General features: G+C 36.0%; 2 protein-coding genes across 2 annotated transcripts; one reads left to right on the forward strand and one right to left on the reverse strand.

Moving 5' to 3' along the window:
• Positions 1-5,491: 5,491 nt before the first annotated feature.
• pdzk1 (PDZ domain containing 1) lies at positions 5,492-11,682 on the forward strand. The gene is made up of 8 exons (XM_055031538.1): positions 5,492-5,557; positions 6,986-7,194; positions 7,318-7,531; positions 9,007-9,339; positions 9,421-9,617; positions 9,703-9,927; positions 10,003-10,338; positions 11,043-11,682. Exons 2-8 carry the CDS (start codon positions 6,988-6,990, stop codon positions 11,094-11,096), a joined length of 1,566 nt encoding a protein of 521 aa, XP_054887513.1. The 5' UTR covers positions 5,492-5,557; positions 6,986-6,987; the 3' UTR covers positions 11,097-11,682.
• Positions 11,683-11,776: 94 nt separating this feature from the next.
• On the reverse strand, positions 11,777-16,968 carry si:ch73-390b10.2 (Golgi pH regulator). The gene is made up of 14 exons (XM_055031541.1): positions 16,756-16,968; positions 16,343-16,402; positions 16,061-16,164; positions 15,877-15,983; positions 15,679-15,780; positions 14,607-14,727; positions 14,442-14,522; positions 14,242-14,351; positions 14,063-14,151; positions 13,539-13,631; positions 13,316-13,411; positions 12,839-12,928; positions 12,570-12,635; positions 11,777-12,481 (listed from the first exon to the last, which is right to left on the reverse strand). Exons 1-14 carry the CDS (start codon positions 16,795-16,797, stop codon positions 12,275-12,277), a joined length of 1,368 nt encoding a protein of 455 aa, XP_054887516.1. The 5' UTR covers positions 16,798-16,968; the 3' UTR covers positions 11,777-12,274.
• Between the last annotated feature and the right edge of the window lie 908 nt (positions 16,969-17,876).

Consider the following 17,876-nt stretch of genomic DNA (forward strand, 5'->3'; position numbering starts at 1 on the left):
AGCAAGCGGGCAGCGCAAAGGAGAGTCGATTTCTAATGTCATAAAGCGTTTGAATGGGTGCGTGTATGTGGGTGGGTGTGTGGGGGAGGGAGGGGGAGGGGGAGGGGGGGTTTGTGTGTTGGGTATGTATGAGAAAAGGGGAGGCAGAGAGAATGAGATCAGAATTCATGATTCTGTTGATTTATGACGTTGGTTTATGATTAGCCTAATAAAAAATAACTCTTTATTTAAAGAATAAATGTGCTATTCGTGGTTCCAGATTTAAATCAAATTATTTAAGTAAAGATGATCCTGAGACATTTAAGTTTTTTTTTTTTTTTTTTTTTTTTTTTTTTTAATCCAATTACAAATAGGCCTATTGAATGGAAAATATTTAATGAAAATGATTCAATCAGTTTAATGAGGGACTTGTAAAGTCTCTCACTCATTAAAAGAACAGCATCTCAGCCTAAATAATCAATCATCTCATAGCATTTCTGAAATTTTCTACATATTTAAAAGATGCATGATAGTTTTAGCATTTTAAGAGAGGGTGCGTTAATACAGCGTTTTATCCGTCCACTTGACATCCAGACAGGATTGCTGTCAGATTTTGATCGAAACATAAATGTTTTCTCTTGATTTAAAACAGATAGATGTCATGTGCTACTTTGCAGAAGCCAAGGAAGCAGTTGCACAAGCTCACCGGTGCCCCCATGTGGCGAGAAAGTACACCACTACTATTTTCTTTCCACCATTGAAGGTTGTTTTTTCCTATTATTTTTTCCAAATGCCATGTTTCCCATTAACAATATTTTTTAACCTGTTTCTTTTTTATATTTATTTTATTGCTCACATAAATAAATCAAAGTTTATGTGAGCAATAAAACATCTATTAAAAAAGAAAAACATTGATGTAGTTAATCAATTTTGAGCATTAAAGAGAGGTGGCGTTTTTAGAGAAACTATATTCAATCCTATTATTGCAGCTAATAATTCAGTCCTTTCTAACGTCTAACAAAATCATCATGTCAGTAACACTGAAAGCTGAGTTTTATTGTAATTGTAATCAACCAAAGGAGGCACGGGAAGACTAATAACTATCAGAAAATTATTCACTCAAAATTTGATGAATTTATTTTGTAATTAAGCTTATTTACAGCATGATAAAATAGTGTGATTTTCATCAGGTCTATTCAGATCTCTTTTTTCAAACAAACGCAGCCAAGGCCATTTCTTTCAGGCACGTTCTTTAGTTCTGTTGAACAGAATTTTCTGCCTTTCAACTTTAGAAAAGTTATTTTTTTAAAGAAATTGCTTTTGGATGGCTAGTATTTTGTTCTATATTGCAAAGTCTTTAAGTTTTATTTTGAGATGGAATAAGGATAAGGACATTTAATTTTCTAAAATCTCATTCCAGAGATTTTAAGCAGTTAGTTTCTGGATGTGTATTATTTTATGTTCAATTCTGGCACAGAAATTTACTGAAAGGTGTTGCTAGACTGAAGCATTCCAGTCTTCGAGGGCCAGTGTCCAGCAACTTTTAGATGTCTGTCTAATCACACCTGAGTCAAATCATCAGCTCAAATGAATCTGAAGAACTTGACTGCATGCTGGGAAGGTTCTTCTGCTTTTTGATTCAGGTGTGTGGAACCAGCAACACACGTAAAAGTTGCAGGATACCGGCCCTCCATGATTGGAGCTACAAACCCTGGACTCAAGGAAAGATGAATGGAAATGCATGTCAGATTTATCAGATTTATATCTGTTCAAAAATTGGAGTATATGAATATCTTATAACATTGTAATAATCTCAACTTAAGGCACGCACAAGATTGTTTTTCTCTAACTCTTCTGTTTGTACATTTGGGAGATTAAACTGTCGCTCCTCCTGAAGCCTCGATGTTGCTGCAGGGCGTAGACCTCATCTACTTGGCCTTTAAACACTCAAGGGACTCCCAGAAGAGAAGATAAAAAAATAGGACCATTATTTCAAGCATGGCCTCTGTAATCTCTCTCCAGTTTTGAGTGGCTGCAGCAGGTCATGTGCAGAGCCTCTTACCCCAGATAAACAAGCCTGTGAGGATTCCAATCAAGACAAGAAGAGAGACTAGTGCTTCCTTCTGAGAGAGGTAATCGCTGCATAGCGTGGAGCATTGATTATGGATGCTCCAGTACTGATGAGGACTAGCTGAATATAATCACTACTGGGGTGGTACTTCACAGCCCATTTCTGCATGTTTTGATGCACCAATATGTCCATACTTTCTTCACGTTTCTGTAAACACCCTCCCATTTTGTTATAGATCAAATGAACAACTGCAGCCCTGGAAGGCTCATCAATACAGACATTCATCTTCAGGGGAAGACATTAAACGCAAGCTGATGGTAGGTGATGGATAGTGAATACATCAGCACTAAACCGAGCTAAAACAGTTTCCTGTCTCCTATCTGTCCTCTCCTCCTCTACTGTTTGGCTCGTGGACTCCTGATATCGATTGCTAAAACACTGTACCAGGTCGGTAAAGGGGGGAAAAGGCTGCTGGGTGGGAGTCATGTTTTGTCTCGTAATGGGGTATGCTCAGATCACTGGCCCAGCCCAGGCTGAAGTGCTTTTGTTATGGAGGTAAACACGGTGATATAGTATCTGGAAGCACACTCATGCTTCTGAGGCTTCCCCGGTTATTCATAAACACTGTTTTCATAAGATTTGTTCTACCTGAGAGAAATAAATATTTAAATTAGCTGATTCTCTGCTATCATTCCAGCTTTTAAGCTCATAAATCTTTAATAGGGCTTAGCTTGTGACCATTCCAGAAGCTAAGTGTTTACTCCTTCTGAAAAAGGGTTTTTGTGCTGTTTGAGCATTAAAAAAATTAATAAAATTAAACATGTATGATCATTCTGATATAGATGCAGATCATCATGAATGATCTGCATCATTCATCTGCACTGAGGTGCAGATGATAGATTATTAGATAGTCTTTCGTGTTAATAATGGCTATTTTTACAATTTTGTACAACTTTCAGAAGTGCAAAAGTATCTAAACATGCCTTATTCATTGTGGCGAAAAAGTTCAATCTTTGTGACATCTACCTATAAAACTTCTCTGGCTTGGCTTTGTGGTTTGCTTGGTTTGTAAGTGACTTCAGAAGTCTTGAATTAAGAGCAGCCATGTCTTTTATGGCCCTCTCTGCTCAACTTGATGGTAAACCTGTAACCTGTGTGGAAAGTCTGATTGGTGTTCCAGGAGTCTCCACTTCACTATAAACTCCAGCCATGGTGGTTCATAGGATATTCCTGAACATCCATATCAATATCATGTCATAGGAGTTGAAAGTTTGTGTCAAATGAGTTAAACTTTCTCACAATCAGTCAGTTGTTCCAGCTGAGCTAATGATCCTAATACACATAAGCTTTGGTTTTAGAATAAAAGAAAATGATCTTAAACTACATTTTTGGAATTATCCTAATCTCAACAATACCGAAAATTGTATTGTAAGCTTTGGGGGTGAACCTTTCATACCTTTCAAGATATGGCTAGTAGCTGTGAAAAGTGTGTGATTTCTCTACAACTTGCAATCAGCTGTGGAAGGTCTATGAAATTGCCAGCAGTGGATGTATATTTGCATGTTTTCTAACCATCTGGGTGAAAAATGGTTAATTCTGAAATTAGAAATTCAACAAAGTACCAAAAACATGCAGGAAAGAACATTTGAATTCTATTTATTGTTCACTTGATAGGAATAGAGACAAAAAATTCAGACAAAAATGATCTGATATGTGTGTGTATGGCCATAGGTAATTTGCAACACTTGTCCCTAAAGACATCGTGATTATGCTATATTCTTTTTGAAATAGATAAAGGAATGATTAACTGCATGTAGTTAATAAGATCCTTCTTTTAACAATGAAGCACAAACATTTGGAATATCTTCTATTGTTTTTGTACAAGAAATTAAATGTAATGAGCTAAAGTAAGTACAGTTAAGTGTTGTGTTGTGAGATGATTTTGTTTGCATCATTATTTCTGCAGTGTGTACAAAGACAGTGGGGTAATGTGATATGTATTCTTGCAGGCTGCTGAATGGAAATTGATGTCCAGTAGGTAATGGATTTTATACATCTTTCCACCTACAGTTAGAAATATCTCAGCATGCATTAATGCTCCCTGTGGTAATGGACTGCAAAAAACGAGCCCCAAAAAATTCTGTGCAACTTATTGAAGTTCAAATGACTAAAATTGCTTTGTGTCAATTATTATTGGAAAAGTTTAGTAAAACACAACAAACAACCTTAAAATAAAGGGAGGGTCTTACTGCAGTAACATAATCATAACAATAAAAACAACTGCTTTTCTTCAGCTCATCTCGTTCCTTTTCAAAAACACGTGTTAGTGAAAACAGTTGAACATACCACATTCATAAATGAAAAAATATAGGGTTTTTTTTATAGTGTTGAAAAAATAACATTCTTCTCTGGAAAAAAGAAATCAAAACATTTCAAATATTTACCAATGCATTTTTAAGGCAATGATGCCTCAGTCATAAATTGAACATTGTTATATCACTGTTTTGTATTACACAAACAGGATTTTGTAAAGTTACTGTAACATTTTGGATTATTGTTTTTTATTTGAAGGAAGTTTTTATTTTTTATTTTATTTTTTTTTTAAATGGTACATACAAATATGCATCCACTGCTGGCAATTTTATAGATTTCACAGCTGATTGCAAGTTGTAGAGAAATCACACACTTTTCACAGCCATCAGTCAGATCTTGGTATTGTTCTGACTGGATAAAAATGGTAGAGCTACATTTTCGGTATTGTTGAGATTAGGATATTCCAAAAATTTAAACTGCTGGAAAAAGATAAATATTTTTTTTAGAAAAAAAAAAAAAAAAAAAAAAAAAAAAAATATATATATATATATATATATATATATATATTTTTTTTTTTTTTGCTTTGCTGACAAATGTGTACAAGTACTATATATATATATATATATATATATATATATATATATATATATATATATATATATATATATATAATTCCAAAGCTTAATATGACTCTTTGTTTTCTTGATAAACATAAACTTTTGCTGTCATGTCATCTAAACTGGCTCGATCGAGCCTCCTAAATGCAAAACTGATGTTTATTTACAACATCAAGATCCACAACAAATGTGGCTTCCTGGCCCAATGCATTACGTAACAAGGTAAAATCATTCGTCTTTCATAAACAAACACCATAAGGATTCTTCCCGCTTCATTTTGACTGTAATGTCTCTACTTTAATAGCTGAATTGACACCAGTGCTGTGTACCTTTGACCACTGAATGCATGACTGCTCACCTTCAGATGAAAGGCTGCACATTGACATCACCTCGACACAAAGCCAAACAGCCTTATTTAAAGGTGGTTAAATAACTCAGCTTTTAGTCTCACCTTTGACCTGTCAAAGTCCATGGAAAGATGAAGAGGTGGGAGGGAAGCGGCTTTAAGATGCAATAACAGCTAATCAGTGACAGGTGAGCTCTCCTTTGGAATTGGACGTCAAGCAGAGACAAGCTGGTGAGTTATTTTTGAATATTCTCTAATCTTAATTCTAGTTTTTAAAATGTATTTAAGGACCTCTTTAGATTTACAGAAGTGAAAGTAAAATTTGAAAGGTCAGTATATCAGGAAATCTGAGATGCTTAAATGTATGACAAACAATACAGCAACAAGAAAACAAAGCATTACTGCTTACATCAAATCTTCTAATTATGTCTGCGTTTTTAAAAACCGTGAAGTGGTTTCACAATCGCTTTAGACTCTTACAGTGAGAACAAATCACAACAGAGCTTCCAAGAAATTAAAGGAAATAATTTTGGTTGTAAACGTTAAAAAAAGAAACAAAATTGAGAGAGATTTCTATACTATAGGGTGGATGATTTTGTTCTCATGGGGTAAACTGGCAGAGAGTAAGTGTTCAAGAAAAATCATGTATCATCAGTATAATCTAAATTCATTCTGTTATCTTTGTAAATCTGAAGCACTTTACAAAGATAAATCTGAAGCTAATAAATCAGCTTCAGATTTACAGAAAAAACAACTAAGATTCATCCTTTTCGCTTTGCTGACAAATGTGTACAAGTACTGAACTGTCCTCTTAATAAAGACCCTCACATCTTTTTGTATTTTCCCTCTGAAGTCAGTGTGTTTCACATGTCAGATGACTCAACAAAAGTACACATCTCTTTATGGCCCAGCTTTAATAACAAGCGATCGAAGGAATTAACGGGACGATCCTTATTGTGCATTCAAAGTCCATGTGGTTTTTTTATGACCTATGTCAGCTGTGTCATCTGTTAATAATTACCCAGCTCTGCTGAACGATAATGGGAGATTAACTTCTCATCTGAAGTCATCAGCACTTCTATGTTTTTTTATTTCCATGTGGTGTATTGAAAGGTTTGTGCGCAGTGTGTAACACAGGTTACGAGAAGAAGGGAAGGAAGGATTTTTAATTGTTTTCATTTTACTTGTACTGCAGGTACTTCTTAAATGTAAAGCTATTTCAGAAATGGTGTCATAATATAAATCTCATTATATGCGTCTGTTTTATTTGGACAAACCACTTGCGTTATCTCCAGATAATATTCTGTTTTGCAATAGTTTGTGTGACTTTTTTATTTTTTCCAATGTTTTTCCATGTTTCCAGCTAGTCAGATAGTTATTATATTTTTGCAAGAAGAAAAAGAAAAGCTTTGAAAAAATACTGCCTGCATTGTTTTGGTAGATCCTAGAAAGGAATACTGAACATTTTTCATAATACTGACAAACATTTCTAAGCATATATTTCCCCTGTGATTTCACTTTCTTTGTCCAGCCAATTATACATGTCAAATGTCATCACAATCTAATACGATGCACTATTTAGATTATCTCTCTATCACTGCATAAGAGTTATTAGATAAGAAAAGTAATTAGATTGTGATTCTTTTACTCCATTATGAGACATGACCAACTATAAGCCGAGGGTGATTTCTCTGACCAAGACTCCGGGTCAAACATTTGGCTTCTATCTGAGAGTGGAGCAAAATGAAGAAGGTCATCTGATCCGCTGCCTGGAAATGGGAGGCCCAGCTGAACTGGCTGGCATGAAAGACGGAGACCGCATCCTTCGGGTCAATGGAACATTTGTTGATGGGTTGTCCCACTCAGAGGTGAGCAGGCCTTCAGAGGCACAGCAGTGCATTAATCAAATCGATAATGAGTCCGACTCATTTTCTGTTTTTTTTTTTTTGTTGTTTGTTTTTTTCTGAACTACTCCGTTTTCCTTTTTTCAGGTGGTGGAGCTGGCGAAGAACAGTGGGGCATCCGTCACATTCCACATCCTGGATGAATCATCTTACAAGCAAGCAAAAGCTTTGGGGGTGAACCTTTCTGATCCCCAACTCACACCAGTGGCCAATGGAGCGGACAAAGAGCCTCCAAAACCCAAACTGTGCTACTTGGTCAAGACTAACGCGGAATTAGGGTTTTCTCTTACCTCTGTAAGAGGTAAGATATGGAACAGCATTTACACCACCGAAGATTACATGGTTTGACAATCCTCATAATATGATATCATTGTTCCCTGCTGCAGTATAGTTTTATAGACTGAACATTTAGAAGAGAAAAATCCAGCATTTCATCTGAATATGTGTTCATTTAGGTGAGGATTTTTGTATTTCTTTCGAAATCACCTACGCCTCACACATTTACGCCTCTAATTTCTAGAAATTAAATCTCACTGAAGACTTTTTTTTTGTCTACCTCTAATTTCTGAGTTGATCTGAGTTTTTGTAAACTTTAAATTAGTAATCTATAATTAGATAAAATGTGAAAATAAAACCATTTTAACTGGCCACTAAGCAGGTTAAAAATCCAAGTTTATATTGGCATCACACATTTTTCACAGAATGTAGAAAACTGCAACAAAACGATGTCCAGGTTTTCATAACAACCAGTTTTTTACCAAAACCCCTAGGATGTTATTCAAGGTAATCCTCAGAAACACCAGACTTTAAATAAAACAATTTAATGTTTTATACTGAGTTAATATTGTCTAATTAAGGTTGTATATTCTAAAATGTTCTGCTTACTTCTGCAATTGCAGATAAATTTATATTAAGGTTATTTCATATCTTTATGAGGGTTCCTAATAAGTAAGATGTAAAATGCATAAAAGTCTCCCAAAACCTACTTTCTTTGACAGTTATTTTCTAGATCTGATCAACTGTAACATCATCTTCACTCTGGGTGGAAACATGACAGCCAATAGTCTCTTGGTTTCTGTGAGAACAACTTTTATTGAAGGATAGAAAGTCATGAAGGTCTCTCAACTTAAAGGAGAGGAACTTGTTCTAAACTTTACCAGTACAAAGCCACTGAATGAAAGAACAAGACTAGTTAATTTCACCATCATTTGTGAGCGGAATATTGTTAAATTAGTATTTCAAGCTCCTTCAAGATTTTGCAGAGGTTTTGCTGTAGTGCTGATGGAGCTTTATGTTACCTAGTAACAGAGCTAGATGGACTCTGATTGGTTAAAACTAAGTACCTTTACATGATACTGGAAATCCCAATAACACCTCCTAGTTTTCAGTTCCAGATAGTTTATTTCTTTATTATTGTTACATCTAGTTGTAAATATAAAAACTTGATTAGCCTGCCTTCGAGAGATGAGTAAAACATGTGCAAGAGAAGACAACCTTGGATTTGGTGTGACTAAATATACTGTATGGTTGTTTTCTAATTTGTATAGTTCTATAGATTTTCAACTTTGTTCAGACACAATAATTTAAAAAAAAACATATAAAAATGTATGATTGCAGACCTTTAAAATACTTCTTTTTTTTCTGATGTGCTTTTACGATGTCACCAAATGGCTTTTTTAGATCTGAAGCAGAAGCCCCACTGTTTCTTCAAGCAAATAAGAAATGCTTTTCATGTGATTTCATCCATGCATCAATCTATTTTGTCTGTTTCACCAGGAGTACCAGGATTGTTCATGACTCAGGTGGACTCAGGCAAAATAGCCTACAACGCTGGAGTCAGAAATGAAGATCGTCTTCTGGAGGTTAACGGGGAGAACGTAGAAAACTACACGCATGACGAAGTGGTGAAAAAAATCAAACTGGGAGGGAAAAACTTCATGTTCCTGCTTGTTGACAAGGAAACAGACAGTTTCTATCGCAACAAACAAATCAAAATAGGATCACAGTTAGCAACAGTAAAGTTTCTCCCACTGCAACCGCGCATCATCAAAATGAAAAAAGGGTTTGATGGATATGGATTCATGCTCAGACAGGAACCAGGCCAACCAGGCAAGGCCAAAAATTAACCCTGTACGTTTCACTGCAGAGAAGGTGTTGTGGTTTAACAACATGCTCCATGATATCTTGCAGGACACTTCCTAAGTAAAATAGAAAGAAATAGTCCTGCAGACAGAGCTGGCCTGAGGGAAATGGACAGACTTGTTGCTGTCAATGGAAAGGATGTGGACAACTGCAGCCATGTCGAGGTGGTGGACTGGATCACGCAATGTGGCAACAAATGTTTCTTCCTTGTGGTGGACCAACTCACGGACCAAATGTACAAGCAGGTGAGCCACAGACTCACTTTAGTCTTTCTAGTTCTACTTACAATGCTGACAACATGCTAATATAATCATGTTTTATGTCTCGCAGGGTAAGGTGAATCCCATGCTTTTCTGGGAGGAGATGAAAGATTCCAACTCCCCACCCAGTTACACTGAAGCTTTGACCTTACCTGCTCCTGGCCAAACATCCATGCCTGTAAGAGACAAAACAGAGGAACTGAGACCAAAACTGTGCAGAATGGAGAAGACCTCAGCCGGCTTTGGTTTTCACCTAAATGGCATTGACGGGCTGCTTGGCCAGTACATCTCAGAGGTAAGATCAACAAGAACAACCACTGTCTGAGGAAGACTACTCTACAAGAACCTGGTAAAAGTCACCTCTTTTCAGGTGGTGAAAGGCGGTGTGGCAGACAGGGCTGGTCTGAAGAACAATGACATTGTGATAGAGGTGAACGGTGAGAATGTGGAGCAGAGCACCCATGCTGAGGTGGTGAACATAATCCGAAGAAGTGGCGACACTCTGGAGATGCTGGTGGCTAGCCAGGATGTCTACAAACAGCTCAAACCCACAGGTGTGAAGACCACAAGCCTTCTCCTTGGGAAAACATCCAAGGGGATGTTTGCTTCTGGAGCTGCAGAGTCTCCAGAAGCAAACAGGAAAGAGGAACAGCAGCAGCAGAAGGAAGTCAGGCCTGAAACTCCACCTCAACAGGAAAGACAGAGGGTGAGTCACACTAGTTAGTAATATTTCTAACTAGCATAGTTTTAAATGTGACTGTTCTGATCCATAGTTAAGCTCATGAATAGAATATCCTGGGATATGTTGTGCAAATTATCACAGTATCAAATCAATGAATGATTAACTACTAATTGTGAACAATTAGAACATAATTTCAACTAATATGTCCCTTGACATTCAAAAAATATAATCTAAATCATGCTACAGTAAATGTATATGATTACCTCTAAAGTCCTGTAATATTTCTCCCATTTTATAATTGTGTTACTTTGTGTTGGTTCATCACTGAAAATCCAAATATAAAACACTGAAGTTTGTGATTATGTGGCAAGAGGGCTATGAACATCTTTGAGCACAGTACTGGATGATTACAATAATTTTAAATATTACCCTTCACTGAAAGATCATTGCCTTTGTTATTAAATAACACTAAACGACTGCACAATTTGGGTCACATTGTTTGGCTGGCATAAGAATGGCAATGAAAGCTGCCAGTATATTGAAAGTATTTGATGTTGCAGTACAAAAAAACTGTATCTGAATAAAGCTACAACTAAAAAATGTTTCAGGTGATAGAGAAAAGCATTTCAAGTTTAATGCAATCCAATTACCTACTTACGGCTTTCATTCGGGTTCAGCTGAATTATATCAAACAAAAACGTTGTCTTACTTTCTGTTCTTACTTTTAGACGTCCTCTGTGTCATCAGCTTCGTCTGAAGACGGCATCGACGAGAGACTCTGAAAGGACGCCCGTAGGAACAAATCCTAGATGTGGCCAAGTGTGAAGAGCTTCTTTTTAAAGCTCTCTGAGCTTCACATATTCCAGTGACATACATTAAGAAAGATGACGACAACTAAATAATACTAATAATTAGAGCACTAGGAATGAGAAATTACCCACAAAAATTGATTCATAGCAGAATAGCTGTTCCTGGAGCTTACAGCAGAAAAACATTTGGTGCCTTTAAGAAAAACCTCATTGCTCTCCATATTCACTGAAACCTCAAGGAGGTGATTAACCAAAAGAAAAAATACAACTTTAACTTGCATGCATGGACTATATTCATTCTCATAACACAGACAATGGCTGCAAGAAAATGGCTACTAAACAAGTCGACAGCTACAGTCAAAGCTTAAAATAGATGGAGCTGTGACAAACAAAAGCTTGAAGAAACCAAATGTTCTTTTACCATTACACCCAGAAAAAAGGACCACAAAGAAAGTAAGAAAAAAAAAAAGGTTTGTAATTATCTACTGAAATAAGATAACACTTTAACCAATTTTACAGATTTTTACCAGAAGTGCCAATAAATGTTGAGGGTGCCTTATTGTTGTGATCGAAACTTGTATTGATATCTCTTTTGCAAACCTGAGATAATCATTCTCAACATAATTTAAAATCAGCTCCATATGCAGTAAGCATGTATTTTCTTTCCTTTATTTAATGTTTTGACATAAAGGTTCAAATTTCTTACATAAAATAAAAAAAAATCAACACATTCCATCTGAGTTAAGGCTGGCTTTGAGTGCCTGCTTTCTTCCAAAATTGAATAAATCTGAACATTAAAACAAACAAAAAATCACAGTGGGAAAACCTGCAGTGAAACAAGAAATGTGTGTTGTTTCAACCAGTGTGTTAAAACATAAAGATAAAAAGAATTAACCAAAATTAACACCAACAAAAAAAAACCTATTTGTTTCATTCGAATGATTTTCTGTAAATACTGTTTTCATGAGAGTCCAGTTGCAAAGTTCCTTCAGCACATGCTCCAATAGTCACCCTAAGAAAGGGTTTTTTTTGTTTGTTTGTTTTTTCCCTGATTCAGGAGTAAATGCCTCAAAAATGATTTCTGTACTTCTCAGAACTGCAGAGTAAAATTCAGCCCACGCATCAGTCAAGGCGAAACACACCACAGGTGTTCAGAGGGCCATGTGTTTTTCTGGTGCCTGCTTGTGGGCGAGGTAAAGGAAAAGGATGCTGGACAGAGCGCTGACCAAGAAGATGACGTCAAACCAGCGGTGGTAGAAGTTGAACTGGAGCTCTCCCAGAACCTCTGTCACGATGGAGCGGTACTCCAGTGGCATGCTCATGCGCATCAGCAGCACAGATGAAACAAAATACATCCCCTGATAGATTGAGATGAAAATAAAAGATAGATTCAAACTTAACTCAAAGGTGCAGGAAGTACTCTACTTTGAAGAAACACACACTCACCATGATCTGAGCGAGGACAAGCACGATGACATTGGAAGATTTGCTGCTTGATATTGCGTAGAAGAACTAAAATAAAATGAAGGTGACAATATTCAGAAGAAGGAAACTGAAAAACTAATTTTCAAGAAAGAAAATGTGCATATGTGTTAAATTGATACATAGTCTGGAGTTGACAAATATTTGGCCTCAGTTAAAACTTGATAAACTGCAGGTTAGAGGTTTTAGTCTGAATCTAAGTGTGCACATTTTAATTAATGGACCATCATTACCTTTGTAAGTGTGATAAGCAAACCTCGTATGGAAGTGACAATTATTATTCCAACCAGGATGAAAGAAATATGCTGGGACCAAAATTTCACCTGGAACACAGAAAAGAGGAGAAAACAGAATGAAGGCCAAAATCTTTGGAGTTTTAGATCGCTCCCTTTGAACGTGAACCTCTTGAACTATGTTTAACAACTGCTTTTATGTGAACATACTGAACATGACTAGCACATGGTTAACTGCAGAGACAACAAGGCAGAGAATTATCTTTACAAGCGGTCATTCCAGGTGAGCTTGGAGGATAACTTGGAGACAAACAAATTTCAGAAGAGTAAATCATTACACGTATTTGTAAGCTAAAATTCAGGGTTGATTTCAAGATTAAAGAAGCAGTGGTTGCAGAGAGGATGGAATAAATTCATTTAGTGACTGAAAGCAATAGAAAAGCTCTCAGAAATAATGAATTCAGGTGTGTTTCTTACATCAAACTGGATGCCCAAGTAGTTCACTGTTATTTCGATACCCCTCGTCACCGGATCCGTCTTTCCAACTCGATCAAACACTATGTTTATCGTTGCCTGTACATGAAAGAAAGGTTTGAGAGTAAAATCAGTGACAACACACCTTTTAAAGAAAACATATCAACCAGCAGTAAGTGATGTGAAAGTTTATGTGAGATATAAAATACTAATGCAGTGTTCCTACCATGAAGATTTTCCAAACACAATAGATGGAAAAGAAGTAACCAAGAAAGTTGAAGTATTTCCCCTGGAAGGTCTTTGAGTACTCAATTCGCTCCTAAAGAAAAAAAAAAGACAAATCACTCCCCGCACAGTGCTATGTGTGCAGCCACAGTTAACGCTGTATTTGAACATGTGTAAACAAATATGATAGTAAAGAGGTAAACCAGCCCTTAAGTGCTTTAAAGGTTGGTTGGCCTCAGTTAGAAGCATAGTCATTGCAGGCACTTTTTCCATTAATGCACCTAATTTATTTTCCATTGGAGAATAAGGGCAGCTGTCCTGATAATTGAGCTAAATAAAAAAAAAATATAGTGGTGCATACTGTCTTTCCTGATTTCAAACAAGGTAAAATTACATAAAAGCAGGACAGCAAAACATGAATTACTTAGGCAAGATAATCTGCATGTTCAGCAAATCCCAGTTGTTTAGTCCTATTTGCTTCTAATACGAGATGTATAGATAATACTCAGGCACACATTTGTTTACCTTGGTTGCTTGCAGATCCACTGTCTCCAGGAAGAGTTGTCGACTCAACTCCTCCAAAGCATCAACTTCCTGCTGGATCAAAGACAAATCTACAGCCAGGAAGTCAGGGATCACAGCAGCTAATATTCATCACAGAAATCTAAAATATAGAAATGCTTGCATCCAAGCATGAAGGATACTTTCACTGCCTGTTTGTGTAGAGGTGACACTCTTGATCATGCCCCAGAAACCAGTCTGTTTGTTTTGGTCCTCCCCTCGTTGGTACATCTGCCTCCTCGTCATGGCGATTCTTGATAGACAAATGAAAGTGTTATTTTACTTTTTGCAGAAAAAGAAAATGGTTTGAAGATTAAGATGGGTGTAGGGTCATTAATCCAACCGTTTCTTTTTGCTGACAATCATATCCATGGTTTGGAGAAGCCGCCTCTCCAGAGCAAGAATGTCACTATCTGTTACATTTCTGTGAAAACAACAAAAACTAACTGTGAAGACACACTGCCACCTTCTGCTTGAATACTGCAAAGAAACAGCCGATGGGCCTGACCTGAGGAAATAGGACATATATGTGTATGGACAGTTGACGGCACCAAACCCTGAGAGGAGAGCCATAAGAGTGACTCCGATCACACCGACACGACTGATGAGTTGCTCGATGGACAGAATCCCTGCACAAAATCAATCAGAAAGAGACATTAAACAGCAACAGATCAGGTGAATAATGGTGCGGAACCTTGCAAATGTCGTCTTTTACATTTTGCCACATTAGAAATGCAAAACAAAAACACAATGTATTTTAATGAGATTTTATGTGACAGACCAACACAAGTATCACATAGCTATGAAATGGGAGGAAAACAATCCATTGTTTTAAAATGTTTTTCTTTTTGTATTATCTGTTTCCAAAACAAATATTTGAAATGTATGAAGTACAATCTGTGGATTGTAGAAACATCTCTCTCTCCCTGCATTACAGATGCAAGTCTTTTGTGGCACTTCTGCCAGTTTTGACTGAAAACGTTCCCCAAATTCATTTTTGAAAATCCTCTACTGGCAGTCAGATTGGATGAAGTGTTTATGAACATAATTTTTCAGGTGTTCAAATATTTTAATTTAATCTATTCTGGTTCTTTGGATATATGTATAGAGCAGCTGTTCTGTTGCATAGTGAATCTGGGCAAAAAATGTAAAAATTTAAATAAAAAAAAGTGTACATACAAGAGCAATACACTTTCTGTTCCCTACATTACTTGAGGCAAACTCCAGGACATTCAATGACTTTCTTCTTGAGACTGCTATAAAGATGGTGTTTGTTCAGAAATGTTCTCTACCAAACCTCCAATGCCTTCAAAGAAAAGACGTATTTATGCCATATATAGTTGGCCTCTAAATCCAATTGGGTAAATATAACACCAGATTTCAATTATTATTTCAGAAAAAATATATATGTTTCCTTTCCCTTCCATATCTCATGTATGCACTTCTTTATGTGTACTTATGACATGAACTCCACTGAAGTTCCTTAGAAAATGTGAAAAATCCTAAAAGGATGTGAATACTTTAGCATGACGCTAACATGGTATGAAATGCAACATTTTGATGAAGCCTCGTTTACTCACCATGTTTTGGACTCAAGATTGGGAATGGATCTCCTAACTTCCAGAAGAAATACATGAAGGTAAACCAAACCATACAGGCAAAAAGGAGTCTTTGCCTCTGCACTGATAAGACAACAAGTGAATAGTTCCCCATGAGAACAGCACCTCCAAATGTTTGGTCCTAAAAGCTGTTTCTTTTTATTTATTTTTTGAACTTACATAGTCGTATGTTGCTGACAACAAAGTAACCGATATAAAAAGGCACCACAAAGATTAGAACCAGCAGAATCACATACAGATTCAACTTCCAGTGGAAATATCTGGAGCTGGGACAAAACGTAATGATTAACAAATTGCATTTTTTTTTTTACAAATATATTTCTGAACAGCAAATATCACTTACGTGCTGCTTAAGGCCCCAAGAATCTCAAAAATAATAAGCTCGAACATTGTACAGGAAAATGCAAAGGTGACAGAAAAAACCACCTGGACAACATACTGTCGCACCTGAAAACAAAAACACAGTCTGACTGTAAAACATGTACAAGTCTGCTAAAGAAGACAAACCTCTAACATCTGTAACTGTTGTGTTTCTTTTTATTAGAATCAATAAGCTATGTCTTAAGGAAATACCAGTTGTATTTCAGACATAAACCACTAAAGCTGCAAATGGAACAAGCCTTACCTCATAATCTTTGAACAGCTGCCGCATAAAGAACAACCAACCAAACCCAAAAAACAGCACCTGGGCGAAATATGCAAAAAAATAACTATTTGATAGAAAGTACAAAGACACACAGTCACTTCATATAGGAAGTAGATTGAAAAACCTTATGGACATCATTTTTTCTACAATATGGTCTCATTTCTTAATAACTGATACATGGCAAGTTGATAAATATGCACAAACACAAAATCATAATATGCATATAATGGAGCTGGTAAAAACACTTTTAATACGTACATTATACAATTTTACTTATGAGGAACTGAGCATAAATCATCTTGAAATATCTTAGAAGAACTGGTCGCATGTCCTGAAAGTCTAAGTTACCTACAGATTTAGACTGTAGGTAACTTATTTTGGTCATACTTTACCTGAGAGGTGAACATGATGACTGAGTCCACCAGGAACGACATGATGACGTGAGCTAAACAACCTCAAACACTTGGAAAAACCCCACAGCTGCAAGATTACTTCATTTTAACCCCGAGGACAAAAACACCGTGTTTCTTTAGAGCGAACCGTGTGTTATGTGCCTAACATTTTGACAACACTTTTTTAGCTGTCAAGCTACAACACAAGTCGTCACCAACATACTTCCGTCTCAGGAATATTACGTCATCCGCCATTCAAAGTGAGAAAAACAAATAAAAAAGCTTAAGTCAGCAAAACAAAACAGGAAATAAAACATTATTATTATCATTTGTAATTTTAAAACGGTCATAGAAGAATAGTCTTGGTAAAATATGTTAATATTGCCGCCATGTTGTGAGTGCAATTGTTCCCCAGATATCTTTATCTATGCATAGGTTTTAAATTAATCATTTATTTTATACATTTTATTTTTATGCTAAATTCAGAACTATTTTACGCACATCCGTTTAAAATTGGTTGTGCGTAAAATCTGCAAATTTCTTATTTTGATTTGCAGATTTATTTATTTATTTATTTATTTATTTTTGCCTAAAATATCAACATATGCAATACTGGCACGAACATGTATAAATATTAAACTATTATTAAAATTATCTGAGTGCAAACTTTCTTCAGTCGTAAAAACGGAGTCTATTATCCTTTATTTTCAAACAGTTGCCACTCACAATATGGCGGAAGAACCATTAATCACAGCAATTATTTTTATTTTTTTTATGGTTTTAACCTTTTTTCTCCAAAGTAAAACAACAAACAAAAATATTTAAATTCCCTTTATTTTATTTATTTTTTGTATTTTTAAATTACAACACAAATCTCAAAAGTAAACTAAGCTGAATAGGATTTACTATTTTGATCATTAAGTATATTTCTTTATTTTAATATCTTACCAGCTTTGCATATATGTATATTTTAAAACTAAAATAAATAAATAGATAAACAAATAAATACAATTTTTCGAATTTATTTGAGTTCGAAATGTTATATCTGCCAGAAATGTATGTGCCAGGGCACCAGAGGGCGCCATGGAACCAAAACATCAGCCCTCATCACGGACTGCATT

Source organism: Poeciliopsis prolifica, unplaced genomic scaffold (assembly GCF_027474105.1).
Source record: "Poeciliopsis prolifica strain line A6 unplaced genomic scaffold, Auburn_PproV2 SCAFFOLD007, whole genome shotgun sequence".
Taxonomy (NCBI): domain Eukaryota; kingdom Metazoa; phylum Chordata; class Actinopteri; order Cyprinodontiformes; family Poeciliidae; genus Poeciliopsis; species Poeciliopsis prolifica.

Bases quoted from the DNA above. Each gene is read 5' to 3' on its own strand.
- pdzk1 (XM_055031538.1), top strand. From the start codon at position 6,988: ATGACCAACTATAAGCCGAGGGTGATTTCTCTGACCAAGACTCCGGGT. The intron at 9,340-9,420 runs GCAAGGCCAAAA...GATATCTTGCAG, and splicing joins ACAGGAACCAGGCCAACCAG to GACACTTCCTAAGTAAAATA. The intron at 10,339-11,042 runs GTGAGTCACACT...TCTTACTTTTAG, and splicing joins CTCAACAGGAAAGACAGAGG to ACGTCCTCTGTGTCATCAGC.
- si:ch73-390b10.2 (XM_055031541.1), bottom strand. From the start codon at position 16,797: ATGTCGTTCCTGGTGGACTCAGTCATCATGTTCACCTCTCAG. The intron at 14,523-14,606 runs GTCAGGCCCATC...TTGTTTTCACAG, and splicing joins TATATGTCCTATTTCCTCAG to AAATGTAACAGATAGTGACA. The intron at 12,636-12,838 runs GTAATGATGGTC...ATTTTATTTTAG, and splicing joins TGCTTATCACACTTACAAAG to TTCTTCTACGCAATATCAAG.